At 40.9% G+C, this 22,663-nt stretch overlaps 1 protein-coding gene across 2 annotated transcripts in view; it reads left to right on the forward strand.

The window, feature by feature from the left end:
• Nucleotides 1–22,663, forward strand: part of LOC149205703 (uncharacterized) — a 392,500-nt gene that overhangs the window by 213,656 nt on the left and 156,181 nt on the right. For both annotated transcript variants that reach the window (XM_089395141.1, XM_089395142.1), the window contains exons 13-19: nucleotides 17,757–17,905; nucleotides 18,020–18,150; nucleotides 18,255–18,312; nucleotides 18,445–18,542; nucleotides 18,712–18,805; nucleotides 19,007–19,072; nucleotides 19,187–19,246. In XM_089395141.1, coding sequence (XP_089251267.1) covers nucleotides 17,757–17,905; nucleotides 18,020–18,150; nucleotides 18,255–18,312; nucleotides 18,445–18,542; nucleotides 18,712–18,805; nucleotides 19,007–19,072; nucleotides 19,187–19,246 — 656 coding nt within the window. The remainder of the gene's footprint in view (nucleotides 1–17,756; nucleotides 17,906–18,019; nucleotides 18,151–18,254; nucleotides 18,313–18,444; nucleotides 18,543–18,711; nucleotides 18,806–19,006; nucleotides 19,073–19,186; nucleotides 19,247–22,663) is intronic.

Consider the following 22,663-nt stretch of genomic DNA (forward strand, 5'->3'; position numbering starts at 1 on the left):
CAGTGCAACAGTTAGCAGTGGTAGTGCTATGGGCAACATGTTGAGAGGCAGCTGCAGTACAAATGTGGCAGTGGCATTGTCATGGGCAGCAATACAGGAAGCAGCAGTGCAGGGAATGTGAGGTAGGAGGCCAAGCATCAACACAGGTACCGATGTAGAGGATCATTGTGATGTTTCTATAGTGAAGCATTATTAGAGCACATTCCTCGCTAAGAGGGAGTGTTGATTTTTGATAGCATTGAATGTGCTCTAGCCATGAAAATTAGTGGAGAGGCTAAGGCACATGAGATCTCGAAAACCCAGAAATCGTTTGGAGAAATTCCACCTGGATGAAGAGATATTAAAATGATTAATATTTTGAATGAGACCCTAAGTCTAAACTTAGGAAAATTTAAATATTAATGTGAATTAATATAATATGGGTGAGAAAGTTCTAAATAACGAGGATCAAGCCAGATCTAATCTTAGCCGTTGATCAGGGACTTAATCTCGGCCGTTGAATCATCAACAAGAAAAGTATAAGAGGAGGCTTGAGGGTTAGTTGGAGATATAGCAAGTTGATCAAGAATTTGATTTTCTGGGGCAGGGTTTGCTGAGAAATCGAGTCAGTGATTTATTGCAGCGAGGAGCAGTTCGACCAAAGGCCGAGAATACATATCAGAGAGGTAGAAAAAGTGCTGAAGAGACAGTGTAGAGCCTTGGAAGGGTGATGCAGAGGTAGCCAGGACTGATGTGGAGGCTGAGGAGGCCAGCGCAGGTGACATAGAAGGCCAAGAGGCTGATGCAGAGGGCCAAAAGGCTGACGCAGAGGGCCAAGAGGCTGACGCAGGGGCTAGCAAAGCTGACACTGGGCTGAAGAGGCAACGCTGAGGAATTTTCGTGGGGCAGATTGGGAGCTGAGAGGCAGACGTAGAGCCGTAGAGGGTGACACAATCCCTGGAGGGTGACGCAGTTCCGGAAGGAAGCTTGGAACAGCTTTCGTTGTCCAACTAAGAAACTATCTAAATTGCTGTGGGATCAATCATCGGGTTGCTGATCAGTTGGAATATCTGTCTCCGAAGAGAGGTACTTTTGCCAAGGAAAATCTCTGAAGGGTGAGCCATTTTTGGTACCCTAGTTGTATTCAGAAACTGCAAAATAATAAAACCCTCATATCTGTACAGTGATGTGTGGTTTGACGGTAAGTCACTTGGGCAAAGCCTGGGAGACCGAAGTTCAAATCTCATTGAGTACACTGACCTGCTGTGGTGGAAGCTAAAGGGGCGGATTCCCCAATCCCGTCTTGGCGGCACGTGAGTCTGCTCTTGCTAAAATCATAGGATCTTAGTATACCCGACTTGCAGGTGGTTGGATGTACTCTTGGTGTTATAGAGGCAGCTACGAGGATTGATCCTGGGTCTCCCATAGATTAGGACTGGTAGTTACCGATTCACCATATGGTTAAAAAAAATAAAATAAAACCCTCATATCTGCTTCACCAATTTTCCTGCATTGGGTTTTTTTGGGGACGTTTGTCCAAAAATAACGGTGTCCCTTGTGTGATTGTCTCAGTTATTTCAGTTGCTGATCTGTATATGTGTTAAGACTGCATTTGCGTTTATTTCAGTATTTATATATATAAATATCTTGTTAATGGAAAGAACAAGTAGGAGATAATAAACCAGATAATGCAGTAGGGATTTCTAATGTGTCAGACTTAGAAATTTCAACACATCAGCCCTAGGGTTTTGACTTTCAAGCCTTAGGGTTGATTCAATTCAACCCTTGCTAGAGTTTTAACACATTCCCTAGACTATCTTTCTAAAAAAAACTAGGGTTTTAGCCTTGCAAACCCTAAATATCCTTACCTAAGAGCTAGGGCTTCTTTAGTGGGAAAAAACAGTTAGGGTTAGCATTTTCATTCCTAGGGTTAGTTCAATCTAGGGTTCAGACACCCTAAATACCAAGGGTTTTCAAGACTATAGATTTAGAAGTCCTACAAACCCTAGTAACTTTATAGCCATAAAGACCTACTGCAATGGAATTGCAAAACTTTACAAGTTAACTGTAAAACCCTAACCATACTATAGACATACCTCATATGCAAAAAAAAAACTTTGTACGCCCGTCTTCCATAATTACTGAGAGTTGCATCAGAAAGGTATTCGAACTTCATTTAGTTCCCAAAGCATTCTGTCCTTTATGTCTTCAAAAACATGCTCTGCCACTTTATCTTCTTTGTAAGATCTTGGTCCTTGTCAACATTTCTTGTCCATTCCAGCATAGATCCTTTTGTTAAGTACCCTGGATGCTTACGAACTTCATGTTTCTTATATCTTCTTCCACCAGAGATACCTTCAGACTTTGATCCATAAAAATTCGCTCATGCTTACATAACTTTTGGAACAATATTCCCTAAATCTCCAGTCTTTGCTTCAGGAGACTCGGCCTATCATTCACCACTGTCATGGTTTTCTTTGTTATATCAAGATCATATTAGATCTCTGCCATATATCATATATGTCATTGTTGTATTCACACAAAATTTAATATCATTGACTTGTTGTCACCCTTAAGAAAACTTGATGCAAACCCATTTATGACTACTTCCCAAGGATATGCTTTTTAAAGTCTAGATCTCACAATCCGAAATACTGTAGTTGTAGTTTTATGTTACTGTTATTTTTGAGCTTAGATAACCATTTCTTGTTATACTTCTCATTCTCCACAAGAGATCACTGCTACATAATGTATCTTCTGCTAGATTTGCATTGTTGACTTTGCTATGCAAACGATGAACTACGAAACTTAAACCATAGCTAGATCACAACCAATATACTCATTATGTCTAAAATAGTATCTCTTCATAGTTTCTTGGTCACGTTCCAATCCTTCAATGGAAGGTGTATAGGATTCTACATTTCAGAAAACCCATAGTTGCATATTCTTTTGTTTGATCCCTTTAGAACCACGATCGATATTCATCATAAGATGAGTACAAACTATATGTATGCAAGTTACTAGGTATAGAGTGTATGCGAGTCATCATATGTTAACTCATTGAGCCACTATTTGTCCACAGGCCAATATGAGCCACAAGAGCAATCAATGCTTAAACTATCCTCAGTGCCATAGAACAATACGAGACCCTCACAATAAGCCATGATAATAGCTTGGATGTTAAGTGAGAGCCTTCATACTATATATAGTCAAGGATCTTCACATGAGAAGAAAGAACGATGCAAGATCCTTAGTGTATACCAATCTACTATAATTACAAGCCTTAGTGCTATTTAGTTTGCGAATATTTAGAGTATACGCAAGTAGTCATCACAGGTCATTGGGAGTTATATGGAAATAGCTATAGTTATCACATACGAGTCTCTGTTGGGTTACAAAGACATGAATCTGAACTGCCAAGCTTCTTAGAGTTATAAGAGCGAGCCTTCAATATGCAAGAGCAAGGTCACTTTCCACACATAGTGATATTGTGAGGTGCCACAGTCGAGTTACCACAAATATAGTACGAGTTGTCATAGATACAAAGTGAGTTGCCACAGTGACTGTTCATCACAGTGAAAGACAAGCGAGCCACTGAAATAAACCACAGAGGCAACATGATGTGATCTTCAAACCTCCTTCAAACCGCCTTAGCTCTGATACCATGTTGGAGAAATGGGAGGTTTACAAATTAAATTCAGTTTCTCCTTCTTCATAATTGCTTGTGAATATGTTACGCCATTTATTACTATTTGTTATGTTTCTTCATCAAACAACTATCAAAATTATACATCATGAAGATCACAGAAAATAGTAGACACAAGATATAGGCTCCAAGCCAGGGTAAAACCCCTCGAAGGAGAAAACCCAGAAAATTTCTTCTCTTCTTATAGAATCAAATCAAATGAGAAATCCAAGACTTCAAGACCACCTCAAGAACCAAGTCAACCCTCCTTTTGATCCATTACCTTACAAGCCTTCCAACTGTAATAAATTTCGGCCTTCATAAGCTTCCAACTGTAACAAGTCTTCTAACTCGAGCATCATACTTGACCTAAAACATAACTTCGAATATCCTCTTCTTGAGACAGAATATTACAGAACTCAGATTGGTGCTTTCTCAAAATTTTGGACCCTTCTCTTCTTTTGCCTCCAAGAAACTCGCATATCTTGCTTCACTAGGTTCGCATGCCTTGCCACAAAAGAGCAACTAAGTCTTGTTTGAATGGAGGTGCACACTTGCCAATATATAGTTATTTGCCTGTGCGGAGGGTCATGTACCTTGAGCTGGCTGACCTGATCATTTAAGGGTAGAGTTGATCTTGAGGATTTAACTTCAAAACTAAAATATTTTATTTTCTTTTATAAAGAGTCCAAATGGGACTTTGACTTTGACAAACCCTAGAAGCATGAAATGCATGCTTGACTACTAAATAATAATAAAATTTAATTTTCTTCTTTTCTTTTTCTTTTACATGAAGTACAACATAACAATTATGATGACCGAACTTAGTTACTTTCTCCAACATTAAGGAGAGGTACACATGCTGTAGTAACTTATGCCATTAAGAGAGGAACACATGCTTTAGTAACTTATGCCATTACGAGAGGAACACATGCTTTAGTAACTTATGCCATTAAGAGAGGAATACATGCCTTTGTTAAGGAGATTGTAACATATGCATTAAAGAGAGCGTGAGAATAATCTTTTATGAAATGCCTTTAATGAGTGTAAGAGGAATACGCCATGTCTTTAATGAGTGCGTAAGAGAGTGTAACATATTGTTTAGAGAGAGAGAGAGAGTTACGTAGTGCCATGTGAGTCATCAAGGAGAGAGGTGTGAAGAGATTGAGGTGATGAAAGTAAGGTGACTCGTAATTCCTTTTAATAATAATAGCATAGTATCATAAAGGATAATAATAATAATAATATTAATGATTAAGTCAAGATTGAATTATTAGGATTGATTAATGATAAGTTAAGTGATTTTCCTTCAACTATACTTGATTACTAATTGATGTAAGGTGATTTACTATTTTTGGAAAGTTATAATTTGAGATGCTAGACACAACTTTCTATTTCTTGCAAGTCACTCCAAAATTGTCAGAAATGAGATTCTATTTAAGGAAATTTATCTCAGAGCTGCCAATTTCAACATGCTGATCTCAATCCGCTGGTGTCACACTATAACTGTGCCCTTGCTATGACTGCAAATCTGTGTCTCTGATCTGTTTTCCAAATGCTCATCTATTTCCTATTATAATCTCTCATTGAGCAATCAATGATGACGATCTAATCTCAATTGATGGCTAAGATCATCTTGACCCTATCAAATGATTTTTCTAGAAGCCACTAGAGGAAAATTGATTTACCTCAATTAATCCCGATTAATTAAGCCATTTCTCTATGTTAGACTTAGGAAAATTAATAAACTGGCTAATTAATTCTTATTAAGGTAATTTTCCTTAGAAATTTTTCTGGGTATTGGAGAAAATTAACTTGCTGTGTTCCTTAGCCTTATGGACATCATCTAAGACTAGAACACTTGTCTGAGCTACATAAACTAACAAAGTGATCCCTCCTTGTCGACTGGTTAGGGTGTATCGTTGCAACACTGAAACCAATCTTGCTGGATCAACTAGGGTGGATCTTGCACCAACGAATATCCTCCTTATATGGGTTCACACTGTTACATTCAAGCTCAAAGGGCTCACAATCAATATCAAAGAAAATCACCAATGCCTACCAAATGTGAGCTCCAATTCTCCTTTTATAACATTTATTATTAGAATACCATGGGTCAATACCACAGATCATTTGAATACCATGGTTCCATACCATAGGTCATCAAAATTCGATGGATCTCCCATTTTTACCTTTCTTCTGCTCAATAATATAAAGTTACTTTATGAAGTCACTTCATAGCACCCTTTTTATTTAATTATTCAATTCACCTTTTGATGTTGTTTTTTCTCCTAGTGAAAATGAACAATTAAACTGGTCTTCTTGGAAAGGACATTACAATATGTATCTAGATCCATTTTCGTGCAACTTATATATTTGTTTTGCAGAATCTAACTTTGGATAATGAAAAGGTGTAGAAAAGGTCGACATGAAAATGTTAAGCTGACAGATTAAATGGAAAAAGAGAAAATGTTGTTTCTTGAGAGAGTGATTGAGGGGGCATGATCTTGAGAAGGAACTTGTAAGTCAAATGTGGGAGGATCAGGTCGGCCTGTGAATTCCAATCCTTGCCTTCAATGAAAAGTTAAGAGAAGCAGTCAGTAGAAGGTGGGCATTCATTTCCACAGCTGGCAACATCCCTCCCTGCTTCAATCACCTCCACGGTTTGAGAGAAGCTTCAAGCAGTCTGCTGAAAACAATAAATAAATCAGTGTTGAAAAGATCGGTATCGGAAAAATATTGGCGAGGGTCCAGAAAATATCTTATCGGCAATATTGGCCAAAATATCGGCAAGTATCAGCAAGCATAAAAAATGCATAATATATTCATTTTTTTTCAAATTTCTAAACATATAAAGAAATAACGACATGAACTAAACACATTGGCACATAAATATGAAGAAGGCACTGATATATATGATGTCAAATAGAAATGATACATCAAACTTCAAAGGCGATACCAAATCTTGCTGATCCCTGATAATTGTCCAATCAAGGACTCAAACAAAATAACATCACATATCCTGTTGATCCCTGATAATTGTCCAATCAAGGACTCAAACAAAATAACATCACATATATAAAACTTTAAAAGTATTTCATCATCATGAGTTGTAAACTTATATGTAGCAAAAGTTGCAAAACAAATAAAACTAGTAGCTATCTATCTGAGACCATTGGCCTCTCCCTAGTAACTTTATTTCTGTCTTGTTCAGCAATTGCTTCACGAGCTTTTTGTATAACCTCTGCATACAAGGCATTACATCTGCATCATGTGCAGAGAGTCTAGCCAGACGGTATTTCAATCGTGTAACCCCTCCTGACATCTTGGTCCGACACAATTTGCATGATATATATGCCTGATTTGCCCCACCAACAGCCTCCCCATACTCCCAAAATGGGTCCAAGGCTTTTGGCATATTTGACATTTGTAGTGAACTAATTCAGACGTAGGGCACAAAAAAAACAAAAAATTGGCATTAAACCCCCCAACACAAAAAATAATAAGTAATACCACCTCATTTAAAAAAAATTACTACATTATTTGCATTTTGCAATGTGAATGAAAAATGGCAATAAGAGGGTGCATAAGAAAGTTGAAAAAAAAATGAAGCTTGCTGTCCAAAGATGGAGAAAACCCTTGCATTGGTTCATGGGCATGAAAATCAGAGCAAATGGAAAAAAACAAAGAAACAGAATGTTGGTAGGCAAAGAGGCAAGCAAGCATAACCCTAAATCTATGAAAAAATCATTAACATAGGGGTTTTTAAGAACATACCTATTAATGGAAGAAATGAAGTTTGTCTCACTATTCTTCAATCCTTGATCCACAAAAAAATCTTAGTTGGTGGTGATAATCGTTGTTTGATCCTCAAACCCTCCTTGACAACCACCACAAAACTCTTCCCCTTCCTTCTCCAACACTTAGAAACAAAAATGAAGAAAAAAAAAACGTTTTTTCCTTTTTCTAGCCGCGGCAAAACACGCCCGACGATATTTTATATCGTCTCGTGATATTTTGCCGAGATATCACCGATATCTCAGAAATATCACGATATTTTCGGGAGCCAAAAATATCGTGATATTTTCTTGGCGATATTTCGGCTCGCCGAAAATATCGCGATATTTCCGATATTTGGCGAGATATCACCGATATTATCTTCACTGAAATAAATAGCCCAGGCAATGACAGGTGGTTTTGAAAATTAGCTGGGAGTAAAAGGTTTAGACGAAATTTAGTAGAATTAGTTCAGAACGTTTTTGAAATAACTGGTTCAATGCATATGATAAAGGAAGTATTCAGGTATAAGAATGAACTTCATTTTTAAATTTTTGATTGAAATCTAATCCGCTTTTTACCTTTTTGCCACTCAATAATCTAATGTTACTTTATAAAGTCACTTAATAGCACCTTCTTATTTAATTATTCATTTCACCTTTTGATGTTTTTTTCTCCTAGTGAAAAAAGAACAATTAAACCGATCTTCTTGGATAGGGACATTACTATATGTATCTAGATCCATTTTCGTGCAAATTGTATATTTGTTTTGTAGAATCTTGGATAATGAAAAGGTGTAGAAAAAGTCCACATGAAAATGTTAAGCTGATAGATTAAATGGAAAAAGAGAAAAGTTTGTTGCTTGAGAGAGTGATTGAAGGGGCATGAGCTTGAGAAGGAACTTGTAAGTCAAATGTGCGAGGATCAAATCAGCTTTTGAAATCCGATCCTTTCCTTCAATGAGAAGTAGAAGGTGGGCATTCATTTCCACAGTTGGGAACATCCCTGCCTGCTCCAATCACGTCCATTGTTTGAGAGAAGCTGTTGAATTTTCTAAGTCTATCTGTTAGAAAATTAATCTATATTCTACTAGTTTATTTCTTCTACTTGTAAATTCTGAACAAGTTATTTGAAACATTTAAATACCAAAATAAACACAATACAGTGACAACATCTACAGATCATCAACTGAAAGAAAACAAACACACAAGTGACACCGTTATTTTTGGACAAATGTCTCCGGAAAAACCCAGTGTGGGAAAACCGGTGCAACTATTCAGAGGGTTTATTATTATGCAGTATTTCCTTGAGTACAACTGGGTGCCTAACCGACTCACTCGACAGAGAAAAATACATGGCAACAATACCTCTATATTCGGAAACAGGTATTCAGAAGACCTGTCCCACGAAACCCTCTCCGGCAACTCTGAAGCTTAGCACTAGCCCTTCTGGGCTCTGCGTCAGCCTCTTGCTGACTTGCGTCAGACCCAGGACCCTTTGCGTCAGCCCCAGGACCCTCTGCGTCTGCCCTCTTAGGCACTGCGTAGTCTTTGGGACCCTCTGCGTCACTCCAACAGCCTCTGCGTGGATGTCGCAGTCCTTCTGGCCTCTGTGCTGTCTCTGCTGGGCTTTGCGTGGCTTGAACTGGCTGCTGCTCTTGCTCTCTCTGCTTTTGTGCTGGTCTCTCAGTACTGTCTCTGCCTCTCATTCTAGTACTCACTGCCCCTTGCAACTGAACATTGATTTGCTTTTGCTTAGCAACCCCGCTCTAGCAAAATGAATGACTGATCACTCTGGTGTGTTCTCCAACTGACCCTCAAGACTCCTCTTATACTTTTGCTGTTGGTCCTTCAACGACCGAGATTACATCTCTAATCAACGACTAAGATTAGATTTGGCTTGATCCATGACTTTTGGAACCTTCTAACCCAATTTTATATTAATACCCATTAATATTTTATTTTTCCTAAGTTTAGACTTAAGAACTCCATCAAAAATATTAATAATTTTAATATCTCCTAAACCGGTTAGAATCTGCCCAAACCATTTCTGGGTCTTGGAGATTTCATGTGCTTTAGCCTCTCCACCAATTTTCATGGCTAGAGCACATCCAATGCTACCCCAAATCAACACTCCCTCTTAGCGAGGATTGTACTCTAGTAATACTCCTCATTGAGCATCACTCTGATTATCTGGCACCGATACCTGTGCTGATGTTAGTCCTCCCAACCCAAGATCCTTTGCACTGCTGCATCTTGTACTGCTGCCCATGGCCCTGCCATTGCCACTGCTGCATCCGTACGACAACTCCCTCTACATCTGTGCTGCTGTTGGTCCATCCTCCCAACACTGCATCTGCACTGCATCCCCCTCTCATCATGCTGCATCGTGCTACTGCATACTGCTACTGCACTGCAACTCAGTCACTGAGAAGTAAGTAATTGATCCACCCAACTTCTGACATCCCTGTCAGGCTATAAACACTCTCGATGTTGAAGCTCCCTCTGTCGCTAACAAGTACTCCCTCTATTGACCTCTGCGCTGCTGCAACAACTCCCTACATCTCGCACCGTTGCAAACCTCTCTGTGCCATCCTGCATCGTTGCAACACTCTCGTGCCTCTCGCACTATTGCAGCCTACTAGCCTCGTGCTGCCCGGGGACTCCTGCACTGTAGCACTCTCTGTCGCTTCATCCACATCCGTCTCTACCGACATCCGCCAGTCCTACTACTCTTCGGGGCTCTCGTAGCAAGGTATAATCCAAGAGGCTGGGTACCTCAAGGATCTCGCCCCTCATCGCCTGTAGTCCTCTTGACTACAGCTTGTTGTCTCCCCACTTCTTCTCGAGTGGCACATGAGCACTCATGGCACAATCGTCATCCTCCTCAACTTCTTTCTCCACCTTCACTAGCATTGCCTTAGAGTCAGAAACCTCTCCTATACTATTCTTCCTCGGACACTGGTTCGCATAGTGACCTATGTTGGAATTTCTAAGTCTAACTGTTAGAAATCCTTCTTGTACTTTCCGATTTATTTCTTCCTACTTGTTCTATTAATTAACAAGTTATTTACCATGTAAATACTGGAAATAAATACAAGTACAGTCTCAACACACAAATCATCAACTGAAGGAAAAACAAGCACACAAGTGACACAGTTATTTTTGGACCAATGTCCCCGGAAAAACCCAATGCGGGAAAACCGGTGAAGCTATTTGAGGGTTTTATTGTTAAGCAGTTTCAGAATACATTCTGGGTGCTAAACCAACACACTCAACAGAGAATGATCTCAGCAGTAGTACCTCTTAGTCGGAGACAGATATTCCAGCTAAAACCGCGGATGAACAATCCCACAACTCTCAGCTCCAATTTGCCCCACGAAATCTCCAGCGTCTGCCTCTAGGGATTGCATCATCCTCTCTGGCCCAACGTCACCCCAACTCACCCTGCGTCAGCCTCTAGAGGCATTACGTCAGCCTCTAGAGCCTCTGCGTCAGCCACGCTGGCTCTCTCTGGCACTGCACAACTCTTGGCTGCCTCTGCATGGGCCTTGACTGGCTTTGCGTGGCCTCTAGCTGGCTCTGCGTCCCTCTCTCCCGGCTTCTGCACTGATGCTCCGGTACCCTCTCTGCCTCTCTGCTTCTATATTCACTGCCCCTCAGTTGCAACTTTGATCACTCCTTCGATTTCCTCAGCAAGCCCTGCCCCAGAAAATCAAATTCTTGATCAAATTAGTGTGTTCTCCAAGTGACCCTCAAGCCTCCTCTTATACTTTTGTCGTTGACAATTCAACCACTAAGATTAAGTCCCTAATCAACGGCTAAGATCAACTCTGGCTTGATCCATGACTTTTGGACCCTTCTAACACAGTTTTATATTAATTCACACTAATATTTTATTTTCCCTAAGTTTAGACTTAGGGACTCCATTACAAATATTAATTATTTTAATATCTCTCAAACTGTTTAGAATCTGCCCAAACCATTTTTGGGTATTGGAGATCTCATGTGCTTTAGCCTCTCCACCAATTTTTGTGGCTAGAGCACATCCGATGCTACCCCAAATCAACACTCCCTATTAGCAAGGACTGTGCTCTAGTAATACTCCTCACTGAGCATCACCCTGATCATCCGGCATCGGTCTTGGCGCTGATGCTAGGTCTGCAGCGCAACATCACTACTGCATCATGTACTGCTACCCATGGCCCTGCCACTGCCACTGGTGCATCTGTATGACAACCCCTCTCATCATGCTACACTTTTTTCCCATAGCACTGCCACTGCTAACTGCTGCACTGCAACTCAGTTACTGAGAAGTAAGTAACTGATCTCCCGACTCTGACATCTCTGTCAGGCTAGAGACACCCTTGCTGAAACTCCCTCTGTCACTAACAAGTGCCCTTTCTCTGACCTCTGCGTTGCTGCAACAACTCCATGCATCTCGCACTGCTGTCTCACGTTGTCTTGGGAATCTTGCATTGTAGCTCCCTTTGTTGCTCCATCTGCATCCGTCTCTACTGACATCCGATAGTACTGCTACTCCTCATCAGGGCTCCCATAGCAAGGTATAATCCAAGAGGCTGGGTACCTCGAGGATCCTGCTCCTCATCGCCTATAGTCCATTTGACTACAGCTCGATGTCTTCCCACTTCCTCTCAAGTGGCATGTGAGCACTCATGGCACAGTTGTCATCTGTCTCCACTTCCTTCTCCGCCCTTGCTGGCGCAGCGTTGGTCTCGGAAGCCTCTCCCTTGCTCTTCTTCCTAGGACACTGGCGCGCATAGTGACCCAGTTCCCCACAGTGGAAGCATTTGACCTTGGAGAGGTCCTCTTCTTCTGTTTCTCCTACGTTCCCTCAAATGCTAGGGAAACATCCTCCTCTTCCTCCTTGATTTTGACCCCCTTGCCGCTACTTCCCACCTTGTTCAGCCTTCTGATCTCTTCTTGGCGAAGAGCCGTCCACAGTTCCTCCCAATTTGGAAGGGTCGACCTACCCAGTATGCTCTGGACAAACACCTCCTAGTCTTCTGAGACTGCGTTCAGGGCTGTCCTCACCATCAATTCTTGATCTGTCATGGCCCCTATGGAAGTCAGCTGATCCCAGATCTCCTTCAATCGATCGAGGAAGGTGTCAATCTATTCTCCCGTCTGCATCTGGTATGACCGCAGATGATTTTCTAGTAGCATCTTCCTCTGCACGGAAGTATGTTGATACAATTTCATCAGGGCCTCCCACATCGCATTTGCCGTTTCCTTTTCGACAATATGTGGTACTACATGGTCCTTGACCCCGTCAAGGATGATGCTCTTGGCCCTTGCCATTGCCTCCTCATACTTGTCGTTCTCAACCGGGTCAACTGGGATCACTATCGTCTTCAAGGCGAAGTGCTTGAGACGATTCCTGTCTAGAACGGACAAGATTCTGGCCTTCTAGACTACGAAGTTTGAGGCTCTGTCCAGTCTGTCCTGGTCTCTTACCTCGTTCACTGCCATTTCGCTGCTCCTCTACTTCCCTTTTGGAAGTTCTTAGTGTGACTCCCTCTGAGCCTCGATTTCCCTCCTGGAAACCCCTTTGCCAATGTCGAGATGCCCCCACTCCGATCGTTAGTGCAACTGCACCACTGATCCGGATTTCTTGGCTAGAAATCCTCGACAACAACTCCCTCCTCCTTGGTCTTGCCCTGTTAGGTACTGTTCTGACCACAGTACCCCACCAGCTTCACTCCGCAACTTACCCACAGCCTCTTATGCCTCAGCAAACTGAAGGTTAGAGCTTCTAGGCTCTGCGCAATCCCGACACTAGCAAAATCTGCACCTCCTGGCCACGGGCATCAATCCTTCCTGACTGAGAAAGATGACCAGGCACTGCGTAGGTCAAGTCTGCTCCCTTTTGCCACTGTGTTGATCCTCCTCCCAGCTCAAACTTGATGATGCAGGCACTGCGTCACCCCTCCCTTGCTGCTTCTCCGCTAGGAACAACTTCTGTCACTCGGGACAACTGTTTCTGTTGCTGTTGCTCTGCTCGAATGATGCCCTCAGTTCTCTTGTGATCTGCAACCTCCCTCCGATACCATGTTGGAATTTCTAAGTCTAAATGTTAGAAATCCTTCCTGTACTTTTTGATTTATTGCTTCCTACTTGTTTTGTTAATTAACAAGTTATTTACCATGTAAATACTGAAAATAAATACAAGTACAGTCTCAACACACACAGATCATCAACTGAAGGAAAAACAAGCACACAAGTGACACCGTTATTTTTGGACCAATGTCCCCAGAAAAACCCAATGCGGGAAAACCGGTGCAGCTATTTGAGGGTTTTATTATTAAGCAGTTTCAGAATACAATCTGGGTGCCAAACCGGCTCACCCAACAGAGAATGATCTCGACAGTAGTACCTCTCAGTCGGAGACAGATATTCCGGCTAAAACCCCAGATGAACAATCCCATAGCTCTCAGCTCCAATTTGCCCACAAAATCTCTAGCGTCTGCCTCTAGGGACTGCGTCAGCCTCTCTAGCCCAACGTCACCCCAACCCGCCCATGTCAGCCTTTGGAGGCACTGCGTTAGCCTCTAGAGCCTCTGTGTCACCCACGCTGGCTCTCTCTACCACTGCGAAACTCTTGGCTGCCTCTGTGTGGGCCCTGATTGGCTTTGCGTGGCCTCTAGTTGGCTCTGCGTCCCTCTCTCCCGGCTTCTGCGCTGATGCTCCTGGTACCCTCTCTGCCTCTCTGCTTCTGTATTCACTGCCCCTCAGATGCAACTCTGAACACTTATTCGATTTCCTCAGCAAGCCTTGCCCCAGAAAATCGAATTTTTGATCAACTCGGTGTGTTCTCCAAGTGACCCTCAAGCCTCCTCTTATACTTTTCTTGTTGGCAATTCAACGGCCGAGATTAAGTCCCTAATCAACAACTAAGTTTAACTCTGGCTTGATCGATGACTTTTGGACCCTTCTAACACAATTTTCTACTAATTCACATTAATATTTTATTTTCGCTAAGTTTAGACTTGGGGACTCCATTAAAAATGTTGATTATTTTAATATCTCTCAAACTGTTTAGAATCTGCCCAAACCATTTCTGGGTATTGGAGATCTCATGTGCTTATCCTCTCCACCAATTTTTGTGGCTAGAGCACATCCGATGCTACGCCAAATCAACAACCTAGTTACCCACAGTCTTCTTCCTCTTCTCCTGCTTTCCCACAGATGCCATAGCCACATCCTCTTCCTCTTCCTTCTTGATCCTGACCCCTTTGCTGCTACTCCCCGTCTTGGTCAGTCGTCTGATCTCTTCTTGACGAAGAGCCACCCACAGTTCTTCCCAATCTAGAAGACTCGCCCTGCCTAGTATGCTCTGGACAAATGTCTCCCACTCCTCAGAGACTGCATTAAGTGTGGTCCTCACCATCAACTCCTGATCTGGCTTGGCCCCTACGGAAGTCAGTTGGTCACGGATCTCCTTCAACTGACTGAGGAAGAGATCTATCTGCTCTCCCTTTTGCATCTGGTATGACCTTAGCTGATTTTCCACGAGCATCTTCCTCTGCACAAAAGTATGCTGGTACAATGTCTTCAAAGTATCCCACATCTCCTTTGCCGTTTCCTTCTCAGCAATATGTTGGACCACATGATCCTTGACCCCATCAAGGATGATTCACTTTGCCTTAGCCATTGCCTCCTCGTACCTTTTATTAGCTACTGAGTCAATTGGGATAGCCATTACTCTCAAGGCGAAACCCTTGATATGATGTCTATCTACAATGGACAAGACCCTAGCCTTCCAGACCACAAAGTTGAATGCTCTGTCCAGGATGTCCCAATCTCAGCCCATTCACGACCATCTCACTACTCTTCTGTCGACTCCTCCGAGTCTCTCTACTTCTCGCCTGGAAGTTCTCGGTTCAACTCTTGCTGAGTCTCTCTACTTCCCACCTGGAAGTTCTCGGTTCGACTCCTTCGAGTCTCTCTACTTCCCATCTGGAAGTTCACTTTTGGACTCCCTCTTAGTCCCGATTTCCCTTCTGGAAATCCTTTTGCCAACTGTCAAGTTGCCCCTCTCCGATCGTCTATGCAACTGCAACACTGATCCAGATTCCTTGGCTAGAAATCCGCCTCGGCAACAACTCCCTCTACCTTGGTTTTGCCTTGTTAGGTACTGTTCTGACCACAGTACCCCACCAGCTTTGCTCCCGCAAACTGCCCATAGCTACCTTCGCCCCAACAACTGAAGGATTGAGCCTCTTGGCTCTGCGCAATCCTGGCACTGGCAAAACAACTCCCTTAGCCAATTGTGTCAGCCCTCCTAGGCTCTGCATGAGCCTGTTTCTGCCCTCCTTAGCCTCTGTGCTGGCCTCTCTCAGGCCCAGACTGATGACACAGTCCCTTTGCATCAACCCTTCCTCTGTTGCTTTCTGCAAGGATCAACTCTGTCACTCAAGACAACTGAATCTGCTGCAAATGCTTTGCTCAGCTGATGCCTTCAACTTTCCTGTGATCTACAACCTGTCTCTGATACCAGGTTGAATTTTCTAAGTCTATCCGTTAGAAAATTAATCTGTATTCTGCTGGCTTATTTCTTCTACTTGTAAATTCTGAACAAGTTATTTAAAACATTTAAATACCGAAATAAACACAATACAATCACAACATCTACAGATCGTCAGCTGAAAGAAAACAAACACACAAGTGACACCGTTATTTTTGGACAAATGTCCCCGGAAAAACCCAATGTGAGAAAACCGGTGCAACTATTTAGAGGGTTTATTATTATGTAGTATTTCTTTGCGTACAACTAGGTGCCTAATTGGCTCACCCAACAGAGAAAAATACGTGATAACAATACCTCTATATTCAAAAACAGGTATTCAGAAAACTTGTCCCACGAAACCTTCTCTGGCGACTCTGAAGCCTAGCGCTGGCCCTTCTGGCCTCTGCATCAGCCCCAGGACCCTCTGCGTCAACGCTCTGAGGTACTACGCAGCCTCTGGGATCCTTTGTGTCAACCCTCTGAGGCACTGCACAGCCTCTGGGACCCTCTGTGTCAGCCCTTTGAGGCACTGCGCAACCTCTGGGACCCTTTGCGTCACTCCAGTAGCCTCTGCGCTGTCTCTACTGCGCTCTGTGTGGCCTGAACTGGCTGCTTTTCTCGCTCTTTTTGCTTCTGCGCTGGTCTCTCAGTATTGTCTTTGCCTCTCTGTCCAGTACCCACTGCCCCTTGCTACTGATCACTGATTCACTTTTGCTTAGCAACCCTGCTCTAGCAAAATGAATAACTGATCACTCTAGTGTGTTCTCCAACTGATGCTCAAGCCTCCTCTTATACTTTTCCTGTTGGTCCTTCAACGGCCGAGATTACATCTCTAATCAACGGCTAAGATTAGATTTGGCTTGATCCATGACATTTGGAAGTTGGAACCTTCTGACCCAGTTTATATTAATACCCATTAATATTTTATCTTTCCTAAGTTTAGGCTTAGGAACTCCTTTAAAAATATTAATTATTTTAATATCTCCCAAACCGGTTAGAATCTGCCCAAACCATTTTTGGGTCTTGGAGATCTCATGTACCTTAGCCTCTCCACCAATTTTCATGGCTAGAGCACATCCGATGCTACCCCAAATCAACAGAAGCTTCAAGCAATCTGCCGAAAACAATAAATAAATAGCCCAGGCAATGGTAGTTGGTTTTGAAAATTAGTTGGTAGTAAAAGGTTTAGATGAAATGTAGTAGAATTAGTTCAGAATGATTTTGAAATAACAGGTTCAATGCATATGATAAAGGAAGTATTCAGGTATAACAAGGATTTTTTTGTTTTTGTTTTTTGATTGAAATCTAGATTCTAATACCAAGACTGGCTTTGAATTGCCACCATTGCAGGGCAGCGTAATTTTTCTTTTCTCTACTTTGTACTGATTTGCTGACTGGCTTGGCATAGTCAGACCACCATTTTTAAATTCCCCACCTGTACAATTGCTGGGAAAGGTTTTGGTGTTAAAGGTTGTTTCATGGAGGGCTCATAAAACTGATGAACCAAAGAACCGGTATCGCTATGGAGTTAGATGTTGAGAACTGCAGTATATTAGTCATAATTATCTGCTACTGTACAACTGAATTGCTAAAGAGAAATACAATTCTAGTTATTTCATGTATGCTTTTGTCAAAACTGTAACATGAGAATTCCTTGTTGGGTCAAAAATTCAGCTTCAGTGGTTGGAAATAGTAGCCCTGTTGTTTGTTTCAAAATTTCTAGCAAATTGTTGTGGGTCATTTTCTCTTCTCAATTCTTATTGTGTGGAAGTTATGCCCATTCTAGGTGTTGAATGGAGCATGGATAATGATGCAACGAATGCCGCTGTGGTGGTTGCAAGTGAGGCTCATGCAATCACATTAGCAGTTGAAGGATTACTAGGAGTTGTTTTTACTGTAGCTACGTTGACAGATGAAGCTGTTGAACGTGGTGAGGTGGGACATAGAATTTCAGTGCAAGGGGTCTCTCTTCTTTGCTATTTGGATGTAGAAGTTGAACTAAGATTTCCCCCCTCCTTTTAACTATTTGGAAGTTATCAATTGTTGCAGTTGGACTCTCCTAGATGTGAGAATAATCTATCATCAGCTAGATTTGGTGGAGAGCTTGCATCTCTTTGCATTGCTATGGTCAATTCAGTGTGGAGAACTATTCTAGATGCTCTGTCATTGATATTATCCAGGTATGTTTAGGGGTTAGCATGTCATATGGTTGGAATAGTCTTTTGCAAGCTGAGTTACTCATGATCAAAGATGAAATCTGTTTGGCATATTTTATCTTCTTCAGGTCACAGGGTGAGGCTATTGTATTGGAAATACTGAAAGGTTACCAAGCATTCACACAGGTAATCCAATACTTGTACTCTTTCATAACTGTATGAAAACCTCAAGTAGAACTAAATTCTAGGATGCAAATTTGGTAATTGATGATGCAGAGGAGTATATAAAAATGTTGAAGACTTCTGTTACGTGTGCAGGCTTGTGGAGTTCTTCGTGCAGTGGAACCTCTGAATGCATTTCTGGCTTCTCTTTGCAAGTTCACATTAAGTACTCAAAATGATTCAGATAGGAGGAGGTAATCACTGATCATATATTGTTAGAACTTCGGATAATTGATTGCTCCAACTGCTGAATTTTTATTCAGAAAAGGTTAACCTGATTTTTGTACCTTTGACTTGTACTTTGGATTGCTTTGCAATAGTTTTGGTGCTAACATTACAAATGCTTCCTGTTGACAATGAAAGCACTGTTGGTCCCTTACCATCTCCTGGCTCAAAGCGTACTGAACATGTTGCTGATCAAAAAGATTCTGTTGTTCTTACACCCAAGAACGTGCAGGTAAATACTTTATGTCTATCATGCTCTATGTCCTGCATTGGTACTTTGAAGCTCTAAGATGGCAATTTGTGTTGAAATAGTTTACTATGATAGTTGAATTGTCAATTCACATGCTAATCTTGTAGCATTATCATTGTTGCTGAGGGGCGTCCAGTGCAGAGATAACGTTATCTGCTTATTATTTTTTCCTTTGAATTGCAGGCGCTCAGGACTCTTTTTAACATAGCGCATCGGTTGGATAATGTTTTGGGCTCATCATGGGTGTTGGTATAATATCACTGCATTTAAATAGAAAATTTATACTTGAGATATTGTTGCACTAGCTTATGGGCATATATAATGTGATAATTATTTACTGGGAATCATTTAAACTTTCTACAGGTTCTGGAAACTTTGGCAGCCTTAGATCGCATCATTCATTCACCACATGCCACCACACAGGTGCTTACAAATATTTTCTGTATAACAAAAAAAAAGTTCCATTGCTTCTGTATGTATCTTCCCAATCATTGTTCAATCATATGTTTATTGGTGCAGGTTAAAATTACAGCCCAAGTAGTAAAGTTAGTGTGGCAGAAGTTAAGACCCACTTTCTGGAAAGAGTGATTAGAACTTTGACTGCTAAGTAGGCCAACGTTTGTGTGAAAAGTGAAGCTCATTTTCATTATTTCCCTGCTTGTAATGCTTTCTAGTTTATGCCAGTGCCTCTCTAATCATGCATCTTAATCAGCAGATATTTCTTAGTTCCGAGAGTGCCTCTATTAACAAAATTTTATTACATATATAATTATCACTGAATTTAGATTGAACTACTTAAGAAAAAGGTGATGGAGTTTAGCTTACAAAAGGCACCTCACCGTGCCTGTAGTAATAGGAGTAAATGTGAGATGCCGATAAGCATTTATTCCTAGTGAGTTCATAATTGTGACTGGTTGTGTGGTGAAGTGAAGTATGGACAAGATAGCCAGACAAAAATGGAAGATATCATTTTAACATCCTTAAATGACAAAAATTCATCAATTGTATTGCTGAGCAGGTCATGTATTATAAGAACATTAGGCAGTTAATGGGGCTTCTGGGATCTTGGCCCACCAATAGGACATCAAAGAAAAACAAAGATTAGTGGATTACAGAAGCTGGAAAATGAATAAAATATCAAGTGAGATGTACTGGGGCGAAGCTAGGAGAGCTAGAGAGTGTTGATGAAAGTTGTCATTGATGTCAATATAATAACGTTGAAAAGGAAAAACCCCAATCCTAATTTATTGATGGAACATCCTAAATCGTTGTCCATTATTTCTTATTTTAGAAACCCTAACCCTTATCCTTACTCCTTGCCTTAATCCTTTAATAAAACCCTAAGTGATAAATGTGTACCCAAAAAATCCTAATCCTAGTTCCCTTACAAAAACACTAACCCTAGTCCTTACAAAAATAAAAATCTAATCATAGTCCTTATTGCCTATTTATTCCTAATCCCATTAAAAATCATATATTCTATTTCAAAACTCTATATTAAATCCTATTCCTATTAAAAGCTATCTCTCCCTATCCAAATTTTTATATACATATAATCTCCCTTCTGATCTCCTTTATGTTGGTTGTGGAATGTGATATTAAAATATAAAAGGAGAAACTGTAGGCCGGCTCAACCAATAAGTTGACTCCTTCACCAACTGTCACGACTATTCATTATGGGAAATCACTATTTATTTACAATAAAATTCACTCCATGTCGGACGATCCGGCAATCTGCAACGCACAGAGAAGGAATTCAGTAAATAGTTCACATCTCGTGGACTGCAGGAAATGCGAATTCGTTGAAGATTTTGTCAAATTGTTTTTGGAGCACAGTAAGAGCACTGCGGACCTATTGTAGATCAGTTTAGTTCGGATATCTGGTTCGGTGTAAACTACAGTCAATAACAAAGCCACGAACTTGTTTAAAGAAGACCTGCGAAGTTTTTCTTTGTATTTTTTCCGGACCTCAGTTAGCGTTGTTGCAGACCTGGAGTAATGAATTGCAGAAGAACTGTTCTGTGGGTGTTTTGCGGACTTATCTGATTTAATACAACAATGTTTCATTAATATATTAGAGTTGTGGACCTGTTGAAGATATTTGCACAGTTGAGTGTTTGTTGAGGAAATACAGTTGAAGGTCTGAAGGAGCAATTTAACTGCAGTCATTGGTGACACAGTAAAGTTCAAAACAGTAGAATAGTTGTAGATTATTGCAGACACGGTGCATAAATATACATCATTCACAGACCTCTGTGTGAGCTCAGTTGCGGACCTGTTTCTTTGTAAAGAACAGTGATATGTCTATCAATTGCAAACCTGCTTGGAATATAGAATAGAGACTTGTGAAGATTTGAAGAACCTTCTTTTTGCAGACTCCTGGAGATGTTTTTTTGATCAGGGATTGGTGTCCTTAGGGTTGGAGCCCTAAAAGGTTTTCTTCTGGTTTGAGATTGGTGTCCTTAGGGCTGGAGTCCTAGAACAATTCTTCTTACAAGTTGGAGCTTGTAACTGCTGTAAAAGAGGATTGGTGTCCTCAACACCTGTTAATATTTTTTTTTTAATTTCTGGTTCATTTTGTGAAAAATCTCAACTGGCTAAAATAACAATTGTAAAAGAAACACTGATTCACCCCCCTCAATATTTCCAACAATTGGTATCGGGGCCAGCTTCTTCACAATCAGCCTAACAGCTGGAAGAAGGATTTTTTAGTCACAATGGCCAGTAAAGATGCAGGAAAGGTCCCTCAATTTGATGGAACAAACTTTGCCTTTTGGAAAGTTAGGATGAAAATTTACTTGATGTCTCTTGGTCCAGAAGTATGGAAATCAGTGCTAGACGGTTATAAAGTTCCACCTTCCCCACCAACAGATCAGGATGGAAAAAAAGTTTATATAGCAAATGCCAAAGCCCTAAATTGTATAATTAGTGGAATTTCTGATTTAGAATTTACAAAGGTTATGAATTGTGAATCTGCTAAGCAAATATGGGACAAGCTTGTTGCCATTTACAATGGAGACACCAAAGTATAGAAGGTAAAACTCCAAACTTTTAGAAGACAATACGAGGGCCTAAAAATGAATGATGAAGAAGACATTGTTGCTTATTTTCTGTGAGCAGATGAAGTTGTCAACTCACTTCAAGGTCTAGGTGAAAATGTTGAAGAAAAACAGTTGTCCAAAAGGTTTTGAGATCACTTTCAGAACGTTTTGATTCCAAAGTCAGTGTCATAGAAGAATTAAAAAACTTGGATACCCTGTCAATGGATGAACTTCATGAAATTCTCATTGCATATGAAATGACAAAAGGAATCTCAAATCCTAAAGAAGCTGCATTCAAGGCCTCAAAAGCATCAAGAAAAGGGAAAAATTGTAATTGTAGCAGTGATGATTCCGATACTGAAACAAAACTAGTACAATTAGTGAAGAAGCTAAGGAAAGGATCCAAACTCAAAGGTAAGTATCCTCTCATTTATCTTAAGTGAGGTAAAATAGGACATTATGCTGCAAAGTGCCATTTCAGAAATGAAGATAAAACCAAAAAGAAAATATTCAAGAAGAAGGGACCAAATAAAAGGAACTTCTCCAAACAAGATGATTCTGATGAAGATGAATTCAAGATAAAGAAGAAAAGTTCAACTAAAAAGACCTTCCTTCTCAAAAAGGATAGTGATGATTCTGATGAAGAAGATGACTATGCTGGAAGTAGTGAAGTGTTATTCATGGCATTCACAAATGATGATGAATCTGAAGGAGAAAAGAAGGAAATGTGGATGAATTGCTGATTAGTGCTTTTGAAGAAAATGAAAAACTAAAGAAAGTCATTTCCCTCAAAACTGAA

Source organism: Pinus tabuliformis, chromosome 1_2, assembly GCF_031772625.1.
Source record: "Pinus tabuliformis cultivar Carrire ecotype Pingquan chromosome 1_2, CPIR1, whole genome shotgun sequence".
Classification (NCBI taxonomy): Eukaryota; Viridiplantae; Streptophyta; class Pinopsida; order Pinales; family Pinaceae; genus Pinus; species Pinus tabuliformis.